We start from the raw sequence: 15,478 nt of genomic DNA, 5'->3' as shown, positions 1-15,478 counted from the left end.
AAAGAAATTAAAAAAAAAAAAAAAAAAAAAAAAAAAAAGAAAAGGGAAGAAAGAACGCTCGGGTATGGGGAAGGGGAATCAGAGATACACTGCTTTACTTTTCTGTGCTTAGAAGTCAGTGAGCTAAAAAAGCCATGGAAAACAGTGCACTGCAAAAAGGGGGGGAAGGATTGCATGCAATGTGCCTGATATTGTTTCCCTCTTTTGCAAGTCATGGAATATATAAGAATACTCCAATGGAAAAAGGAAATTAATTTGAAAACTACTTGAAGAGTCTGGAAAAGCTTACCGGCACAAGTTGCAGCTCACATAGTTGGCATAAAGTCACATGTGCCTTAAAAGAACAAGTTGGGCTATCAACAAAAGAAATCCTCTGTCGGCCAAACAAGCAGGATCCATGTCACTTTCTACACCATCAGTTCTTTGTCAGTATCAGGCAACAGCTTATTGGGCAATGCCATCACATCTTTATGGACTCTTAAGACTTAGAAGGTATCCAAGGTGAAGATACCCAAAAAACAGTAACATCAAAGAAAGCAGTAAGATAGACATAAGTTAACAAAATTTCACCATTTTACTTCACATGGATAAGTTCTCCACGTCCATAGAAGGGTTGAAACTCAATTGTTTGAGGGGTGGGGGGTGGAATCACAAAGTAATAGTGAAACTAGATATTCAGATACAGAACAGGGAAATTAGAGTTCACAAAAATTACATCTATGCACCATCCGGTTGGATAAAGGGGTTAGCAATCTCATCTGTACCATCAACTGGAGACACGAGCATTACAGCAGTCCCCCTGCAAACCTGCAGTGAATAGTATGCATATTGATCACACAGGCTCGTTACTAAAGAAAAGAAACTATGAACAAAGAAGCACGCCATTTAGAGCATTTCCTTTCTCCTTTTACACATGCACGCTTAAGAAGAGCCAAGCTCTCACTTTTTCCTCGTGATAAAATAATTTAAATTATCACAAGAAATGGTTAACCATGCCCTAACCACTAAAATTCAAAAAAAAATAAAAAGTTCAGAGTGAATCAGTAGTATAAATAGTTCGCAAGTCAGTTTAAAATGGTGCATGTGATAGCAGATAAGAAAAATACAAGTATTCAAAGGATAGAAACATGCTCAGCCGGAGCACACAGTATTTCGTCCAGTCCATAAAGGAGAAGTTTTCAAACAGAAGTAAATTATGATGCCTTCTTTTTTCTTGTTAAAAGAAAGGATTATTTAAAAACAAAGAAAAACCCTGAAATTTTCACGTTAATTGAGACCATCTAATCTGTTTAGCGCACAGACAATTGCAATTGTCAAAATGAAGTCCTTAGTGGCATGCGTAAACAATAAAATTCTGTGCTAAAAAATTGATAAAAATTTTCGTTGTATCCAAGGTGTAAGAATTATACAATTAGGCCAAGGCGCCTGGTTTGATCTGTTGTCTTCAATGGATCATCGGAATCTGCAGAAAAGAAAAAAAAAACTTTAGTCAATATATCAGATATTTTCTGCAGCGCCATCAAAAGCATAGCAGGAACAGGTATAAGGACAATATTTGAATTTAAGGTTCGTAATGAACAGAAGGTAAAAGGCCATTATAAAAACAAAAGATATAAACATAACTAACTAGCCGGTCAGTAGAAGAGACTTTGGAAATAAAGAAAATGGTGGACAAGATAAATATCAAAACAATAGAAGCACATAACCACCAATAAAAGCAACTGAATTGAGGAGCACAAAAAAAAACTTGCCTTGGGGGAAAGATCCTCTGAAGGTTGTTAGTATGTGTAATAGGAACTATGATGCCAATAAAAACAGTTTCCCAGAGTCAGGACTATATTGCATTTCCATGCTTGTGTTTCTTGATCTAATTTGTAAGTTCATGCTTGGTGAATGAGACAGTAAACGGAGGTGCAAACCCAGATGAAAGTCCATGAATTCATTACCACTTCCTAAATGAATCTTTTACTACCATTATATGATTTCTTTACACACCCTAGAATGTTAGGAAATGCCTCTCCCAGGCTATTTGGAAGGCTAGGGCTACAAAGATGGTCTAGTTTGTTCTTTGAATCTTGGTGCAAGAGCATACCAACACCGTGGATAGAATTCAGAAGAAGCTCCCTAATAAAGTATAGTCTCCTAAATGGTGCATTTTTTACAAAGGAAATTAAGACTAAAAGCATTTCCCACCTATTACGTTCTGGAATAAGCTATGGAAGTTTCCGACCTTCAATGGTGCTTCCATAACAAATAATCAGGTCTTGTGCCAATGGTCCCTGCAAGCATGTCAACTAGGATATAACTGTTCAAACCCAACAATGCTTTTTTGTGGGGAGCTAAGGAAGGAGAGACACAGAAAGATTACAAAGACAAGTTTTGGAGCTTTGAGACTCATTTCATCTAAATACCCTAACCTTATTGGCCTATTGGAAGATGAGGTTGCTTATCTTCCTCTTTTGTCCCCGCCTTTTGTATGAATTCGATTACTTATCATAGCATGTATTGCACATGCATAAATTTTCATTCAGAATTTCATTTATGCCTATAAATTGATTAACCATCCAATTACAAGTAACAATAGAAAGAAAAAAGGGGGGTTTTCAAATATTGTGACTCAATAATATAGATTCTCATATTTTTGTAACTTCTATTTAAATGAAATCTTATAATAGAGTGTAAGTATACAAAATGTAAAAATTTATACGATGTAAGGGTTTTACAAGATAATAATGCAAATTGAGCATTCTAATTTATGCAATAGCCTACTACTAGTTCTTAAATATGTCCTAGTTTCGAAATAAAAATAAAATAAAATGATGATTTATATGTTTCATCATATCAATGACATGTCTGTTTTCTTTTGAAAAAAACAAACATATCCATTGAAAATATGCTTAAGGAAAGCATGTATAACAAAATCCATACTTCAAACGAAACATTATTAACTACACTGCCACATCTTAATCAGCTGAACAAAAAGAAAAGAAACCTTTTTCTGTTCTTGCAGAAAAATTGTTAATTTGTTATGTTCCTTATAATTTAAATTCTTAATTTTTGCATCTTTGTCCAATATAAAATGATGTTTTTAGTACAAGTTACAAAAAATATGGGGCATGAGGATTTGAATCTCTAACCTCAAAGGAAGAAGTACATGGCAATTACCATTGAGCTATGCTTACTTTGGCCCAATGTGAAAGGATTTTCAGTCTCATTTTCAATGATTATTTTATTTTTTTTTCTGGAATTACGTTTTTTTTTTACCACTATCAATGTGCCTATGTGCATCCCCAGCATGTGTTAGAATGCCAAAAAGACCAACAAAAATAAATTTCAAAATTATTTTTCAAGTGCAACAGATGATAGAGAGTGTCGGTCTTAAGAGTTCCTCGGATCACATTATACCTCTCAACAAATAGAAAAATTGTATGAAAGCTACTAATCAATAACTCGGCAAACGTTAAGTCTATGCACTACAAAACATCACAAATCTCATCCATTCTGCCAGTATCCAGTAAATTGGTTACCTCTTAAAAACTCTACAGCTTCATCCAGCACAAGGTTTAGCAATTGATCATATCCTTTGAGCGTTCCCGTAACTATCAATGGAAAACAAGATTCATAAAGCACTCTTCTTGCATTTAGAAACAGGAAGAACGAACAAAAAAAAAAACACTCGACATCAAACATTCAACTATCTGCTTGAACCTCTTGATCGTAACACATGAACATATATATGAATAAAAAGAAAAACTAATCAGAATGTAACGAATCGTATCCGAGTGGCAGTAATACAATGAAGGTATTAAAAATAAACAACCTTGTCTGCCGCCAGTGAGCTTGACTTGGACGCCTTTGTCCACAAACTTAGCCAAATCCAGAACAGTTTCTTTTCTTCCAGACTGATAAACAGACAACGAATACCACATTATACTTCGTAATCAACAATCACATATATTCTAATTGAACCAATCCATCAGAAATTTACCATCGTACAACAGTTTTCTCAGCTCCTCTGTGAAATTAAATGAACCACAAACCTGAAACATTCAAGAAATGAAACAAATTACAACGAGCGCAAACGGAAAATCCCGTATGCTAGTCGACTCAAATAAACTTGGCAAAGTTACGAGATTATGCGTCTGGAAATCAAATTGAAGAACTGAAACCAAAGAACCAAAAGAGAAGTGATTAAAACTGAAATTTATGCTGTAATTGCAGCTTACTTTTCAATGGAAGCGGTGATGAGCGCAAAGAATGTGCCCTAGATTTGCTCGTTGAGAGAAATGTGCCCTCCAAATCATGGACAGTTGGACTCCGGCCCAATTCCTCTTCCGGCCCGATTACCCGATTCGAATAAAGTGAATTACGAAAAGAAAAAAAAAAAATTAAAACGTTTTTTTTTTTATTGAGAAGTTTTAATTTTTTTTTTGTGAATTTATAAAGGTCGGTCACCCAACTCGCGATCTTCCCTTGCCCGTCGTCGGGTTGCTAGGGTTTTATCTTCAGCGGCGGAGAGTTGAGTTTTCCGGGCCGTGAACAAAAAATGGCGGATAAATAGGCCAAGGCAAGAAAAAGCGAGGTCGTCACCAGGGAGTATACCGTCAATCTCCACAAACGCTTGCACGGATGGTAACTCTCTCGTCTCTCTTTCTCTTCCAGATTTGCTGGTTTTGGTATGGTGAGAAGTACAGATGAATATGATTCAGCTGTAGGTTGATTTGTCGGCATGATTTTTGTCCTCCTGCGTTTAATTTCGTGGTTTAACCGTATGGACCCTGTTGTCATGGTTTGATGTCGGTAGATATTAAATGAGTCCTGAATTTAATGTTCTGTTCCGTTGTGGGCTGTGTTATTCAAGTGATATATTGTGAGGATTGTCGATTTTGACTGTAAACTTGAATTGATGACATTGGGGGGTCAATGTTCTTTGCTGTTCTTAGTAGTTTGTATAATTTGGACTATTGCGAGTGCAGTTGCACCTTAGCAAGTTTTATTAGTTGTGCTTGATGAGTTTGGCATCATTCTGGTACTGTTCAATTTTTTTTCCATGATAGGAGTTCTGGTTCTTAACTAACAACTGACTTAATTATATGTTATGTTCCTTTTGAAAGGGCTTCTTGCCTACATATTGTACTTATCTTGAAAGGTTATTCTTCAATTTTCTGGTCCTAGAAAAATATCCTCACGGATATGTCTGTGCTTATGTTCTATTCATTTGCTCTCGTGAGAGATACTTGGCACTTTTGTGCGTTTCATGTTTAATCCACAACATATCTGTAACAGCCCAAGCCCATTGCTAACCAATTGTCCTTTTGGGACTTTCCCTTCAAAGTTTTAAAACGTGTCTACTAAAAAGAAGTTTTCACACCTTATTAGAAATGTTTCGTTCCCCCCTCCAACCGCTAGATATTGTCCTCTATGGGCTTTCTCTTCAAGAGCTTCCTCTCAAGGTTTCAATCTGTGTGTACTAGGGAGAGGTTTACACACCCGTATAAGGAATGATTCGTTCCCCCCTCCAACCGATGTGGGATTTCATATATTTGGAAAAAGTTAAGCATTAGCATGGGGAAGGGAGAATGGGGAAGCATTGATTCAGTGAGTTTGGTTAGGGCTTGAGTGAGAGTGCTCAAGAAAAAAGGTTTAAATACCTCGAATACTTGGTTACCTTGTATCTCCGTTATCTTACATTTCAATACATTTGGGTTCTGTCATATTAGTCTTTGACTTAAATGCCTTGTTATGTACCTTTTATATCTTGAATTCTTTTAGTGACTTCTTATTCATAATAATCATGTGCAGCACATTCAAGAAGAAGGCACCGAAGGCTATCAAGGAACTCAGAAAGTTTGCTCAGAATGCTATGGGTACCACTGATTTTAGAGTTGACGTGAAACTTAACAAGCAGTCGTGGAATTAGGAGTGTGCCAAGGAGGGTTCGTGTGCGCATTGCACGAAAGCGTAATGAGGAGGAAGATGCCAAGGAGGAATTCTATTCCTTAGTAACTGTCGCAGAGGTACCTGCAGAGGGATTCAAGGGCTTGGATACCTAGGTCATTGATGAAGAAGAGGACTAAATGAGCTTCCCAAAACTAAGGTCAATTCTTGGTTTGCTATGTGGGCTTACACATCCATTTTTGACTCGAGGTTTTTTTGCAACTTTAGTAAAGAAATTAAATCAAACCCATTAGGATATTACATAACATCGACTGAGCTATGTTTGAATTGATATGTTTAAATCACTCTCGAACGGGTAAATGACCTTACTAATTAGTAAGTATATCCCTCGATTAATAGATCTGTAGGACATTGACAGGTTCGTGATGAATTAAAAGTGAAATCTTTAATTATTTTATTTTAAAATACTTATATATTTTTTTTATTATTATTATTATTGAAAGACCAGATATTAATGATGATCAATATTGTAGGACAGTGATAGCTGGCTCCATTCCAAGTTGCAACCTATGCTCTTAAATGCTTACAATTTACTTCAACTCATGAAAATTGTACCATTTTTTAATCAAGGAATTTGATTTTTTTTATTTATTTTATGTTTGATAAATCTTTAATTTTTAAAATATTTAATATATGTTCTTAAAACTTTTATTTTGTGTCCGCAATATCAATTTCTTTAAAAGAAAAATTATGTTTAATAGTATTTAAAATTTTTAATTTTGGGTTGTTGAATAAATTTGTGATTTTTTATTTTTTTAAAAATCTAATAGGTATATATTGGATACTTCTCATAAGATATATTTATTTAAAATTTTATTTTGACATTTTTTCTAGAAAGTTTAGAAATTTATTTGATTTTAAGCAAATTCTAAAAGTTAAAAAAACTTAAATTATCTTTTGGCCTTTAATAATTTTAAATAAATATATATATTAAATCATAATAAATTGTGTTAACTTAATAAATTATACTATTTATTATACTTTCTACTCAGTTCTCTCTCATACGCCTCCAGAAAGCTAATTAATGATAATACTGTCTTTCTCTCTCTACTTAATGAAAGAATATCCCTTTCTCTGTCATTTTCAATTTGCAAATAAAGAATAATTGCCATGCATTGAAACATTTATTTATTAAAAATTAAAATGAATAACCGACGAAGTTATAATTTATATTAAGTTCATTCATTTGTATAATTTCTCGCTCTATAAATAACTTTTATTGGTTTAAATTTAAAAAAAGATTTTAAACTGAAGTGATCTCTTTTCACGTGCAATGCAGCCTCCTTCAATTTTATATTAAAAACAAGGACAAAAAGGAAAAGTAAAAAAGGCATTATATTTAATTATATCTAAGATTCAGATTGCATTAAACAAAAATATATAATAACAATTGAAAATAATAAAACACACCCGACCCGATTCACTAAAAATCTCCACACAAGAATTTTATTATCACAGTTTTATAAACAAAACAACACATGCATTCGGGTCGGATCCAGGTCAATTGTTTTTTTCTCTCTTACCCGGATTTTGTCTTCAACAGGTCCTTAATGGGTTCCCACAAAGGCAATCATTGTTTGTAAACGACGACGCTTCGAGGTGGTCGAAGGGCGACCCGATGGGTATCGACCCGCAAAGATGGTTATGGCTGAGATCCAAATGGCCAACGTATTTGGCTGACGACAATGAATTTGGTATCGGACCTTTGAGAGCATTGAACGACAAGTCGAGAGCCATGAAGTACGAATCGGCGCAAAAAACGTCGGGAATGTGGCCTTCCAGAGCGTTACGGCTCAAATTCAGAATCCCTAGCCCGCCATTGCTGATCAGAGTTGGAGGTATTTGGCCGGAGATTCTGTTGCTGTCCAGATTCAGCGTCGAGAGAACCGGCATGTTGCCGATGTTCTCCGGAATGATGCCGGAGATTCCGTTCATCGACAAATCTAAATCCGCGAGGCGGTACATTTTCGTAACAGAAGACGGAATCGCTCCGGTAATTTGGTTGCGGCCGAGGAGCGCTCGGCTCAGCATGCCTAATTTCCCGAAATCGGACGGAATTTCGCCGGTGATTTGATTGTTTCGGAGATCCAGATGCTTTAAACTGCCGATGTTAACGATAGATGCAGGTATGGTACCGGAAATCGCATTGTCGGCTATGTTAAGCACGGTGAGTTTATTTAGGTTTCCGATATCCTTGGGAATTTCCCCGCTGATTTTATTTCCAACGAGGTCAAGTACGCGGAGATGGCTGAGTTTCGTCAAGCACTTCGGTATCTCGCCGGAGATTCCTTTCCAATCGGCAACAATAAGGATGGTGAGGCTATCGAGCTTGCAAATCTCCGGCGAAATCGAACCAGTCATGTACCCGGTCCGGCCGGCCTTCTCGAAGATCGGATCCTCAGACTCGCCGCGGAGGCTTATGTCAGTGACCTTGAGAGTATCAGGATCACAGCTGACGCCGTACCATCCACCGCAGCAGGAATCTCCCGTCCATGAATTGAAGATTCCTAAGTACGGCTCCTTCAACGCCGCCTTGAATGCGAGCAATGCCGCTCGATCCGACGGCGAGCAAGCGTCGACGACGGCGAAGAGAAAGAAGACAACAGGTAAGATTCTGAACAACATTTCAAACTCTGTGAAACAATGCCGTGATTTTTCTTTCTTTCTTTTCCGAAAAGGACGAGAGAGAAGTTGTTTGTGGTGAGTCTGAGTAAGATCTGCCATGGCAGCCATTGTTAAGTAGAAGAAGGAGGGAGGAGGGAAAGTTGGAGTGCAGCAGTTTGGTTTCAATGCAGATAGTGAATTACGAAAATACCCCTGGTGAAGATAATAATTACTTACACCTTTTTTCCTGTGGCACATGCCGAAACCCTGATTTAACTTTTTGAGGATAAGGAAGAAAGCTGATTCCATTTTTTATTTTTATAAAAATATTTTATTTAATTAAATTTTTATGAACTTTTTACATATTGATAAAAGAATATTATAATGATAAGGTAAAGTTGATTTTATATAGTTTCAAGGAATAAAATGATGCGTGAATTAATAATATATATGTGGGTATACCAAATAATGGTATTTATGGGACCTTATGAAAATTCAAGATTTGAAGCATATCCCTGAAATTGCTTTTGTGTGGGACCTTCAAATAATGGTATTTTTTCTTTTCCAAAAAATAATAATAATGATGGTAATAAATTAATATGTCAACGTTGTTCTTATACTCACTAATTTAAATTTTACAATTTTAGTATTAATTTGGCATCATTTAATTGGATAGCTTAATTAATACCATATTTTTAAAAAGTTGCATTGATTTTTCTGTATATTTTTAACTTAAATAATTTTTTTTATTATATATAATTTAGCATATCTTTTAAAATATTAAAACTCGTTTAACCTTTCAAAAAAAATTTAATGAGCAAATTCGTAATTTAATTTAATTTAACCAATTAAGCACGCGCATTTATGTATTTTTTTACATGCATAACACACATGTATATATTTATGATTAAATTTATAATTTTATCAATTAAACCTCTAAATTAAAATTTATTAATTCACCCATGGAAAGTATGTATATATATTTAAACATTCTCGTAAATTATGATTAAATTTATAATATATTTATGATAATTGGAAAGTTTAAATATAAAATAATTATTGTGTAAACTAATTTAATGTTTAAAATTTTTATTTGCATGATTGTAAAAATTATAAAATATAAATAAAATTTTGCAAAATTTTATGAGGGATTCACGAACATGCAAGTCAGTTAATGGAAATAAAGAGGGTCTGAAATTGGGTTACAGTCACATCATATCACGTGCTGTGTTCTCAAATTTTCACCTCTCTCCTGAGTTGGCAGTGGGCCATCCCTGCCCTTTTAAACCTTAATTTCTCTGTGTCGGCTTTAATATTAATATTATTTAATTCAGACCTTTTTTTTTTTTCTTTTTTTTTTTTTAATTCCCCTTCAGATTTTGTATCATCATCGAGATCAATGGATATTATGGCTTCAATTATTGTTTTTATGACCATATTCATATAATTTCTAATCATTTTATTTCATTATTATTTTTTTAATAATCCATCTTTAAATTATATATATAATAATAATAAATTACAAAATGAGAGACTAAAATAGTCGATTAAATTATTAAAAATTGTAAATATAAAAATAAATTACGACACATCAAAATTTAGAGATTAAATTGTTAGATCCATCCAAGCTAAGAGTTGACGTGAGCTTATTTATCACTTTTTAATATATAGTTTATGAAATAATTAAATTTATTTTTTAAAAATGAAATTATTTTTTTCCACCAATTATTTAGTTTTTTTTTACACTTTAAAAAACATGCATTATTTTTTATTAGCTAATGTACAATTTGCTATATTTGATATAGACCCATTAAATACAAAAATATCAAAATTAAAAGATTAAACAATTATAAACTTTTTTTTTTTTTTTGAGCAATTATTATGACAACCATTTTGTTCATAAAAGGAGCCATGATCATGGTAAATTATATTTCCTTTATAATATAATTGGTGTGTATGATTAAATGTCTTTTTATTATTATTATAAAGTCTTAAAAATAATGATTAGTCTAATTGACCAACCATATAATGAAATACTCCATATAAAATAAAAAAATATTTTTTATTAATATTAAAAATCGAGCTCTTGTATTATTATTATTATTTTATTTTTTATCAGAGGTTGATATATGATTTATTTATTTTTATTAAAAGTAGAATTAAAAAAATAATAATAAATATATAAAGTTAGGAAGAAAATGGGATGAGGTGGAGGGTTGGGTGTGATGGTCCTACAAGGCGACGCGAAATGGGTCTCAGTCCTCTTCGATGGGAAAGTGGGAGCAATGCATTGAAGGCCCTCACATGAAAATGGTCTGTCTTTTGCCCTCCCAACTAAGGGTACCTTTAATTCGATATTCGAATAAATAAGGCGTATATGGATGAATCGAGATTATATCCCTACTTACACTAACAATGTGTACTTTCCTTTCGTGGCAATATTATGGTTAAACGTACTTTATTTTGAACAATTTTATGTTCGACGACCTCTTATGGGTTTTCTTGAGATGCATAACGGAAGACAAAACATGCTAGAATAACTTATGTTGATGAATATGTAACGTGACTATGTCAGAATTTACATGGGGTTAAAAAATTTACATCATATTATTCCTATTATTTTAAGAATTATTAATGATATTTTATATTTTAAAAAAATGTAATCATAATTTAAAAAACTATTTAAAAACTTTTAATTTTGGCTTAATTTTGATTTTGTCCCTCTAATTTAAAAATTATAATTTGGAATTTGTATATCCCAAATAATATATTTAATAAAACGAATAATAACGACTATGCTCTGAAAATAATTAAATGGTGACGGTCGGTGGTCAGGTCAGTAGATTAGGCAACAGGTATTTGCAAATAATGTTTTAAATATTTATGAGAATAAAAATAACTTAATTAATTAATTAATTAACTAAATCCTCTTAATCTCACTTAATTCCGACAATTAAGGGGTGCGCGCATGTGTATTGTTATCTATCCAAAATGATTTATTTTCGCACTTTCCATATTTATATCTAAAAAAAACAATAATAAATAAATCAATTACCTTTTAATTATTAATACTTTCAACTTTCTTTTAGGCTAATTATTACTATTATAATTATTATTAGCATCTTAATATATTAATCATTCAAAATCTTTTTACTCTATTCAACGCACAATTATTCTAATAATTTATAAATTGAAAAAAAAACGTTAATGTGATAAATTATATCATTAAGTGATCTTCTTTTACAGTATGTTAGAATTATATTTTATTAAATATGGACTCTGATTAAAAAGAAAATTAAAACTAAAAGTTGGCATTATTTGGCCAATAAAAGACAATTTGCAATTACTTTCCAAATTTATAGATATTATATATATATCAGTTAAAATATATATATATATATAATATATGTTATTATTATTTTTTATTTTTTGGATAAGAAAGTTTTGAAGTTGTCACTGAAACCCATTTGCTCGAATGATATGCCCAATGGGCTTTAATAAATGGGCTTTAGTAAATGGGCTTTAGTAAATGGGCTTTAGAGTCGTCGAAGGGTCCAATACTACAAAAATGGTGCTATGTGACATTTACAGCTTTCCATCTATTTAACATTTATTTAAAAATATGTAAAATAAAAAATTATTTTGTGTGTAAATTATTAATAATCATTTTAGAGTTTATTAGTTCAGTTAATAAATAAATATAAATATAAATATATATACATATATATATATATATATACACACACAAATACTCAGTTAGTTTCATGTTGATAAAGCCGAACAAACAAAAATAGGTATGGTTGAGGAAGAAGCTATTTTCAACAAATTACCGAGAATGTTATGTCGGAAAAAAGGAGTTAGCCCTTTTTTTTATTATTATTTTCTATAATAATATTAGTGAGTATAGTAGGTAAAATTAGTCGGTTGAAATTCAATAATAGGTAAATACCAGATAGTTGAAATAAATTCTAAAATAGAAAATTGCATAAAGATGTACGTATAAGAACATGGGCATATTATATAGAATATATATATATATATATACATACATGTATGTATATGTATGTACATGTGTTCACCATCATAAAGAGAAAGATAAAGAGTTGAAGAATGGAAGAAGTGGTTGGTCCATGTCAACGTTGACCATTGCTAAGGGAACAACGAAAGGAAGAAGAAGAAAAATCGTGGCTGCTCCGTCTCTCTTCTTCCCTCTGCTTTCGTCCATGTCAAAAGCATTTTCGCTTCTTATTTTCAATTCTTCGCTAAACCCTATTTTCCCTCAATTTTTCTTCTCTCCAAACACAATCCTTCCTCCATTTCCCTTTGTGTTCTTCTCAACTGCAAACTAGTAGCATCAAAATCCCCTCGCAATCGCATCAACCGATCGATCGATCGCGCTCGGTGTTCGAGTTTAACCTCTTTTTACGTTTTTTGTTTTTGACGATTGGATTAGATTTTGATTCTTTCGTTTGAGATATGTCTAATTTGCAATCGAATTTCAATCAGAAGATTGATTATGTTTTCAAGGTCGTGTTGATCGGAGATTCTGCGGTGGGGAAATCGCAACTTCTCTCCCGTTTTACTAGGAATGAGTTCAGTTTGGATTCGAAGGCGACTATCGGGGTTGAGTTTCAGACGAAGACGCTTGTTATTGACCAGAAGGCTATCAAGGCGCAGATATGGGATACTGCTGGTCAGGAGAGGTACTCAAACAAACTTCCATGTTTTTCTTAAGGATTTCTTTCTTTTTTCAACGATTCTCAACTAGGCTTTTGAATATGAACATTTTTGCTATAAATTATACTAGTTATTCCAGAATTTCTATGTTTAAGATTGATATCAGCATGATAGTTGTTCTTTAATGGTAATGAAGATTTATTTCGTGATCTGTTAGTTACACATCTTTCTTTAATGGTAATTGTGGGTTTTGCTAAATTTCATTTCAGATGATTACAATGCCCCTAATTTTAGTTATCTTTTTTTTCATGTGAAATTTTTCATATGGTTATGTTTATGTTTATACGTATTGAACTTTACTTCATCTTGTGGAGTATTTGTTTTGAATAAAGAAACTGCACCAAGCCCTCAGGGGCGGGGCCTCGTTGGCTAAGGCTTGCACTCTTTGAGGAACATCTACCCAAATGTGGCATGTTCAATTCTTCCAGTAAGCTTAATAAGGAAAACTTTTGATTTGTCCAAAGTTTAAAAGAGGGTGTGGACGTTTTTTTTAGCGTAATGAAACTGCTCTGATATATATATTAAGCTTTTGATATGTGAGATCCCACATCGGTTGGGGAGATGAATAAAGCATTCCTTATAAAGGTGTGGAAACCTCTCCCTAGTAGACGTATTTTAAAACTGTTACGTAACGGGCCAAAGAGGACAACATCTGCCAGCGGTGAGCTTTGACTGTTACATAATATGACATTTTGTACCACCTTTTTTGATGTACTATGTAAGAAATCGAATTAATGATGCCTTTTTAACTATGGTAACAATCTGTTAGTAACATCCTGTTTTATCTCTTGCTACGAAGGATATAATCACTTAGTTAAGTGTCTTTATCTCACCATGTTCAATCCCCGGGGAGACTTCATGTTGTTGATCTTTGACTTTGATATGTTACTTTGCCATAGCTGTACATACAGGTATTAAACCTGATCAGTATATTGTGAATTGAATTGAAGAATTGTTCGTGGGACTAGATAAATATGAGTTTTGAATGAGGTCTGGCCATGGTCTTGTATTGTGATTAATGATTACAGTTTGATAAATTACCCATCTCACATCATGTTCGAGACCCGTTAAAAGGGCCTGAATGCCGATGGTTGACATCAAGCTATCGACTTTAGAAAGTGGAAAAACTATCAAGCTGTGATATTGTCTTGAAATGTGATATCCCAAGCATGTTAAATTCAGATGGGAGTGATTTTGTGAGATCTATATCGGTTGGAGAGGAGAATAAAGCATTTCTTATAAGGATTTGGAAACTTCTCCCTAACAAACGCTTTTTAAAACCTTGAGAGGAAGCCCAAAGAGAACAATGTCTACTAACGGTAGGCTTGAGCTGTTACAAATTTATAATTTTGTCATAAAGTTATATCGTGGGCATATGGTAAAATTTTATTCTCTGGTTGCTCTGATTATGTAGAAACAGCTCCTTAAAAAGCTGTAGATTTTCTTTATTCTTCTCTTAACAGGGATGATTTTCAGGTATCGTGCAGTGACAAGTGCATATTACAGAGGTGCTGTGGGGGCAATGCTGGTCTACGACATGACGAAGCGTCAAACGTTCGATCATATAACTAGGTGGTTGGAAGAATTGCGTGCCCATGCAGACAAGAATATCGTTATAATGCTTATAGGGAACAAGTCCGATCTAGGCTCTCTTCGCGTCGTGCCCACAGAAGACGCAAAAGAGTTTGCTCAAATGGAGAATCTGTTTTTCATGGAAACATCCGCGCTCGAGGCAACTAATGTAGAGGCAGCATTCAATACTATCCTGACAGAAATTTACCGAGTTATCAGCAGGAAGGCGCTGATCGCAAACGAAGAAACTGATTCGGGAGGAAGCTCGTCACTCCTCAAAGGAACAAAGATTGTTGTCCCTGGACAAGAGCCTCAGCCTGCAACTTCTGGCTGTTGCAGGAGTTAACAGAGTAGTATTCTTGTTTGACTTTACCATATTCTCACATGAATTGCTTCTTTTTACAGCCTACACAAACACAATACCACTGGTCTCCAAAAGAGTACAAGACCATTGTATTTCATACTTTTGATGATACAAGGTAAAATAGTACTGATGTTCTAAGCTTTTTGTTTAGAGGCTCTGTCAACAACATAATGTACATTTTAGTTGAGCAAAAGCTTAATGTTGTCGTTCTTGTATTCTGATTCTTGTTTCAGTCATTCACGT

The 15,478-nt window shown here is 33.6% G+C and overlaps 3 protein-coding genes and 1 pseudogene across 4 annotated transcripts; 2 read left to right on the top strand and 2 right to left on the bottom strand.

Annotated features, from left to right (window-relative positions):
* Nucleotides 1-547: 547 nt before the first annotated feature.
* On the bottom strand, nucleotides 548-4,314 carry LOC111493122 (sm-like protein LSM7). Of its 2 annotated transcripts, none has more exons than XM_023142740.1 (6): nucleotides 4,131-4,222; nucleotides 3,989-4,040; nucleotides 3,821-3,902; nucleotides 3,528-3,599; nucleotides 1,410-1,462; nucleotides 548-807 (listed from the first exon to the last, which is right to left on the bottom strand). In XM_023142740.1, the coding sequence occupies exons 2-6, from the start codon at nucleotides 3,989-3,991 to the stop codon at nucleotides 718-720; spliced, it is 300 nt and encodes a 99-aa protein (XP_022998508.1). In that variant the 5' UTR covers nucleotides 3,992-4,040; nucleotides 4,131-4,222; the 3' UTR covers nucleotides 548-717. The 2 variants fall into 2 exon arrangements, with proteins under 2 accessions (XP_022998508.1, XP_022998506.1); XM_023142738.1 differs by lacking the exon at nucleotides 4,131-4,222 and adding an exon at nucleotides 4,227-4,314 and having other exon boundaries at nucleotides 553-807.
* Nucleotides 4,315-4,419: 105 nt separating this feature from the next.
* On the top strand, nucleotides 4,420-6,355 carry LOC111493117 (annotated as a pseudogene).
* A 945-nt stretch (nucleotides 6,356-7,300) lies between these two features.
* LOC111493071 (DNA damage-repair/toleration protein DRT100-like) lies at nucleotides 7,301-8,706 on the bottom strand. Its single transcript, XM_023142667.1, has one exon. The coding sequence runs from the start codon at nucleotides 8,689-8,691 to the stop codon at nucleotides 7,495-7,497; it is 1,197 nt and encodes a 398-aa protein (XP_022998435.1). The 5' UTR covers nucleotides 8,692-8,706; the 3' UTR covers nucleotides 7,301-7,494.
* Nucleotides 8,707-12,682: 3,976 nt separating this feature from the next.
* Nucleotides 12,683-15,475, top strand: LOC111493112 (ras-related protein RABA4c-like). Its single transcript, XM_023142730.1, has 2 exons — nucleotides 12,683-13,265; nucleotides 14,776-15,475. Exons 1-2 carry the CDS (start codon nucleotides 13,039-13,041, stop codon nucleotides 15,215-15,217), a joined length of 669 nt encoding a protein of 222 aa, XP_022998498.1. The 5' UTR covers nucleotides 12,683-13,038; the 3' UTR covers nucleotides 15,218-15,475.
* The last annotated feature ends 3 nt before the right edge of the window (nucleotides 15,476-15,478 follow it).

Source organism: Cucurbita maxima, unplaced genomic scaffold (assembly GCF_002738345.1).
Source record: "Cucurbita maxima cultivar Rimu unplaced genomic scaffold, Cmax_1.0 Cma_Scf00018, whole genome shotgun sequence".
NCBI classification, from domain to species: Eukaryota; Viridiplantae; Streptophyta; class Magnoliopsida; order Cucurbitales; family Cucurbitaceae; genus Cucurbita; species Cucurbita maxima.
The sequence above is the reverse complement of the archived record's forward strand: the minus strand, read 5'-3'. Positions and strand labels throughout refer to the sequence as shown.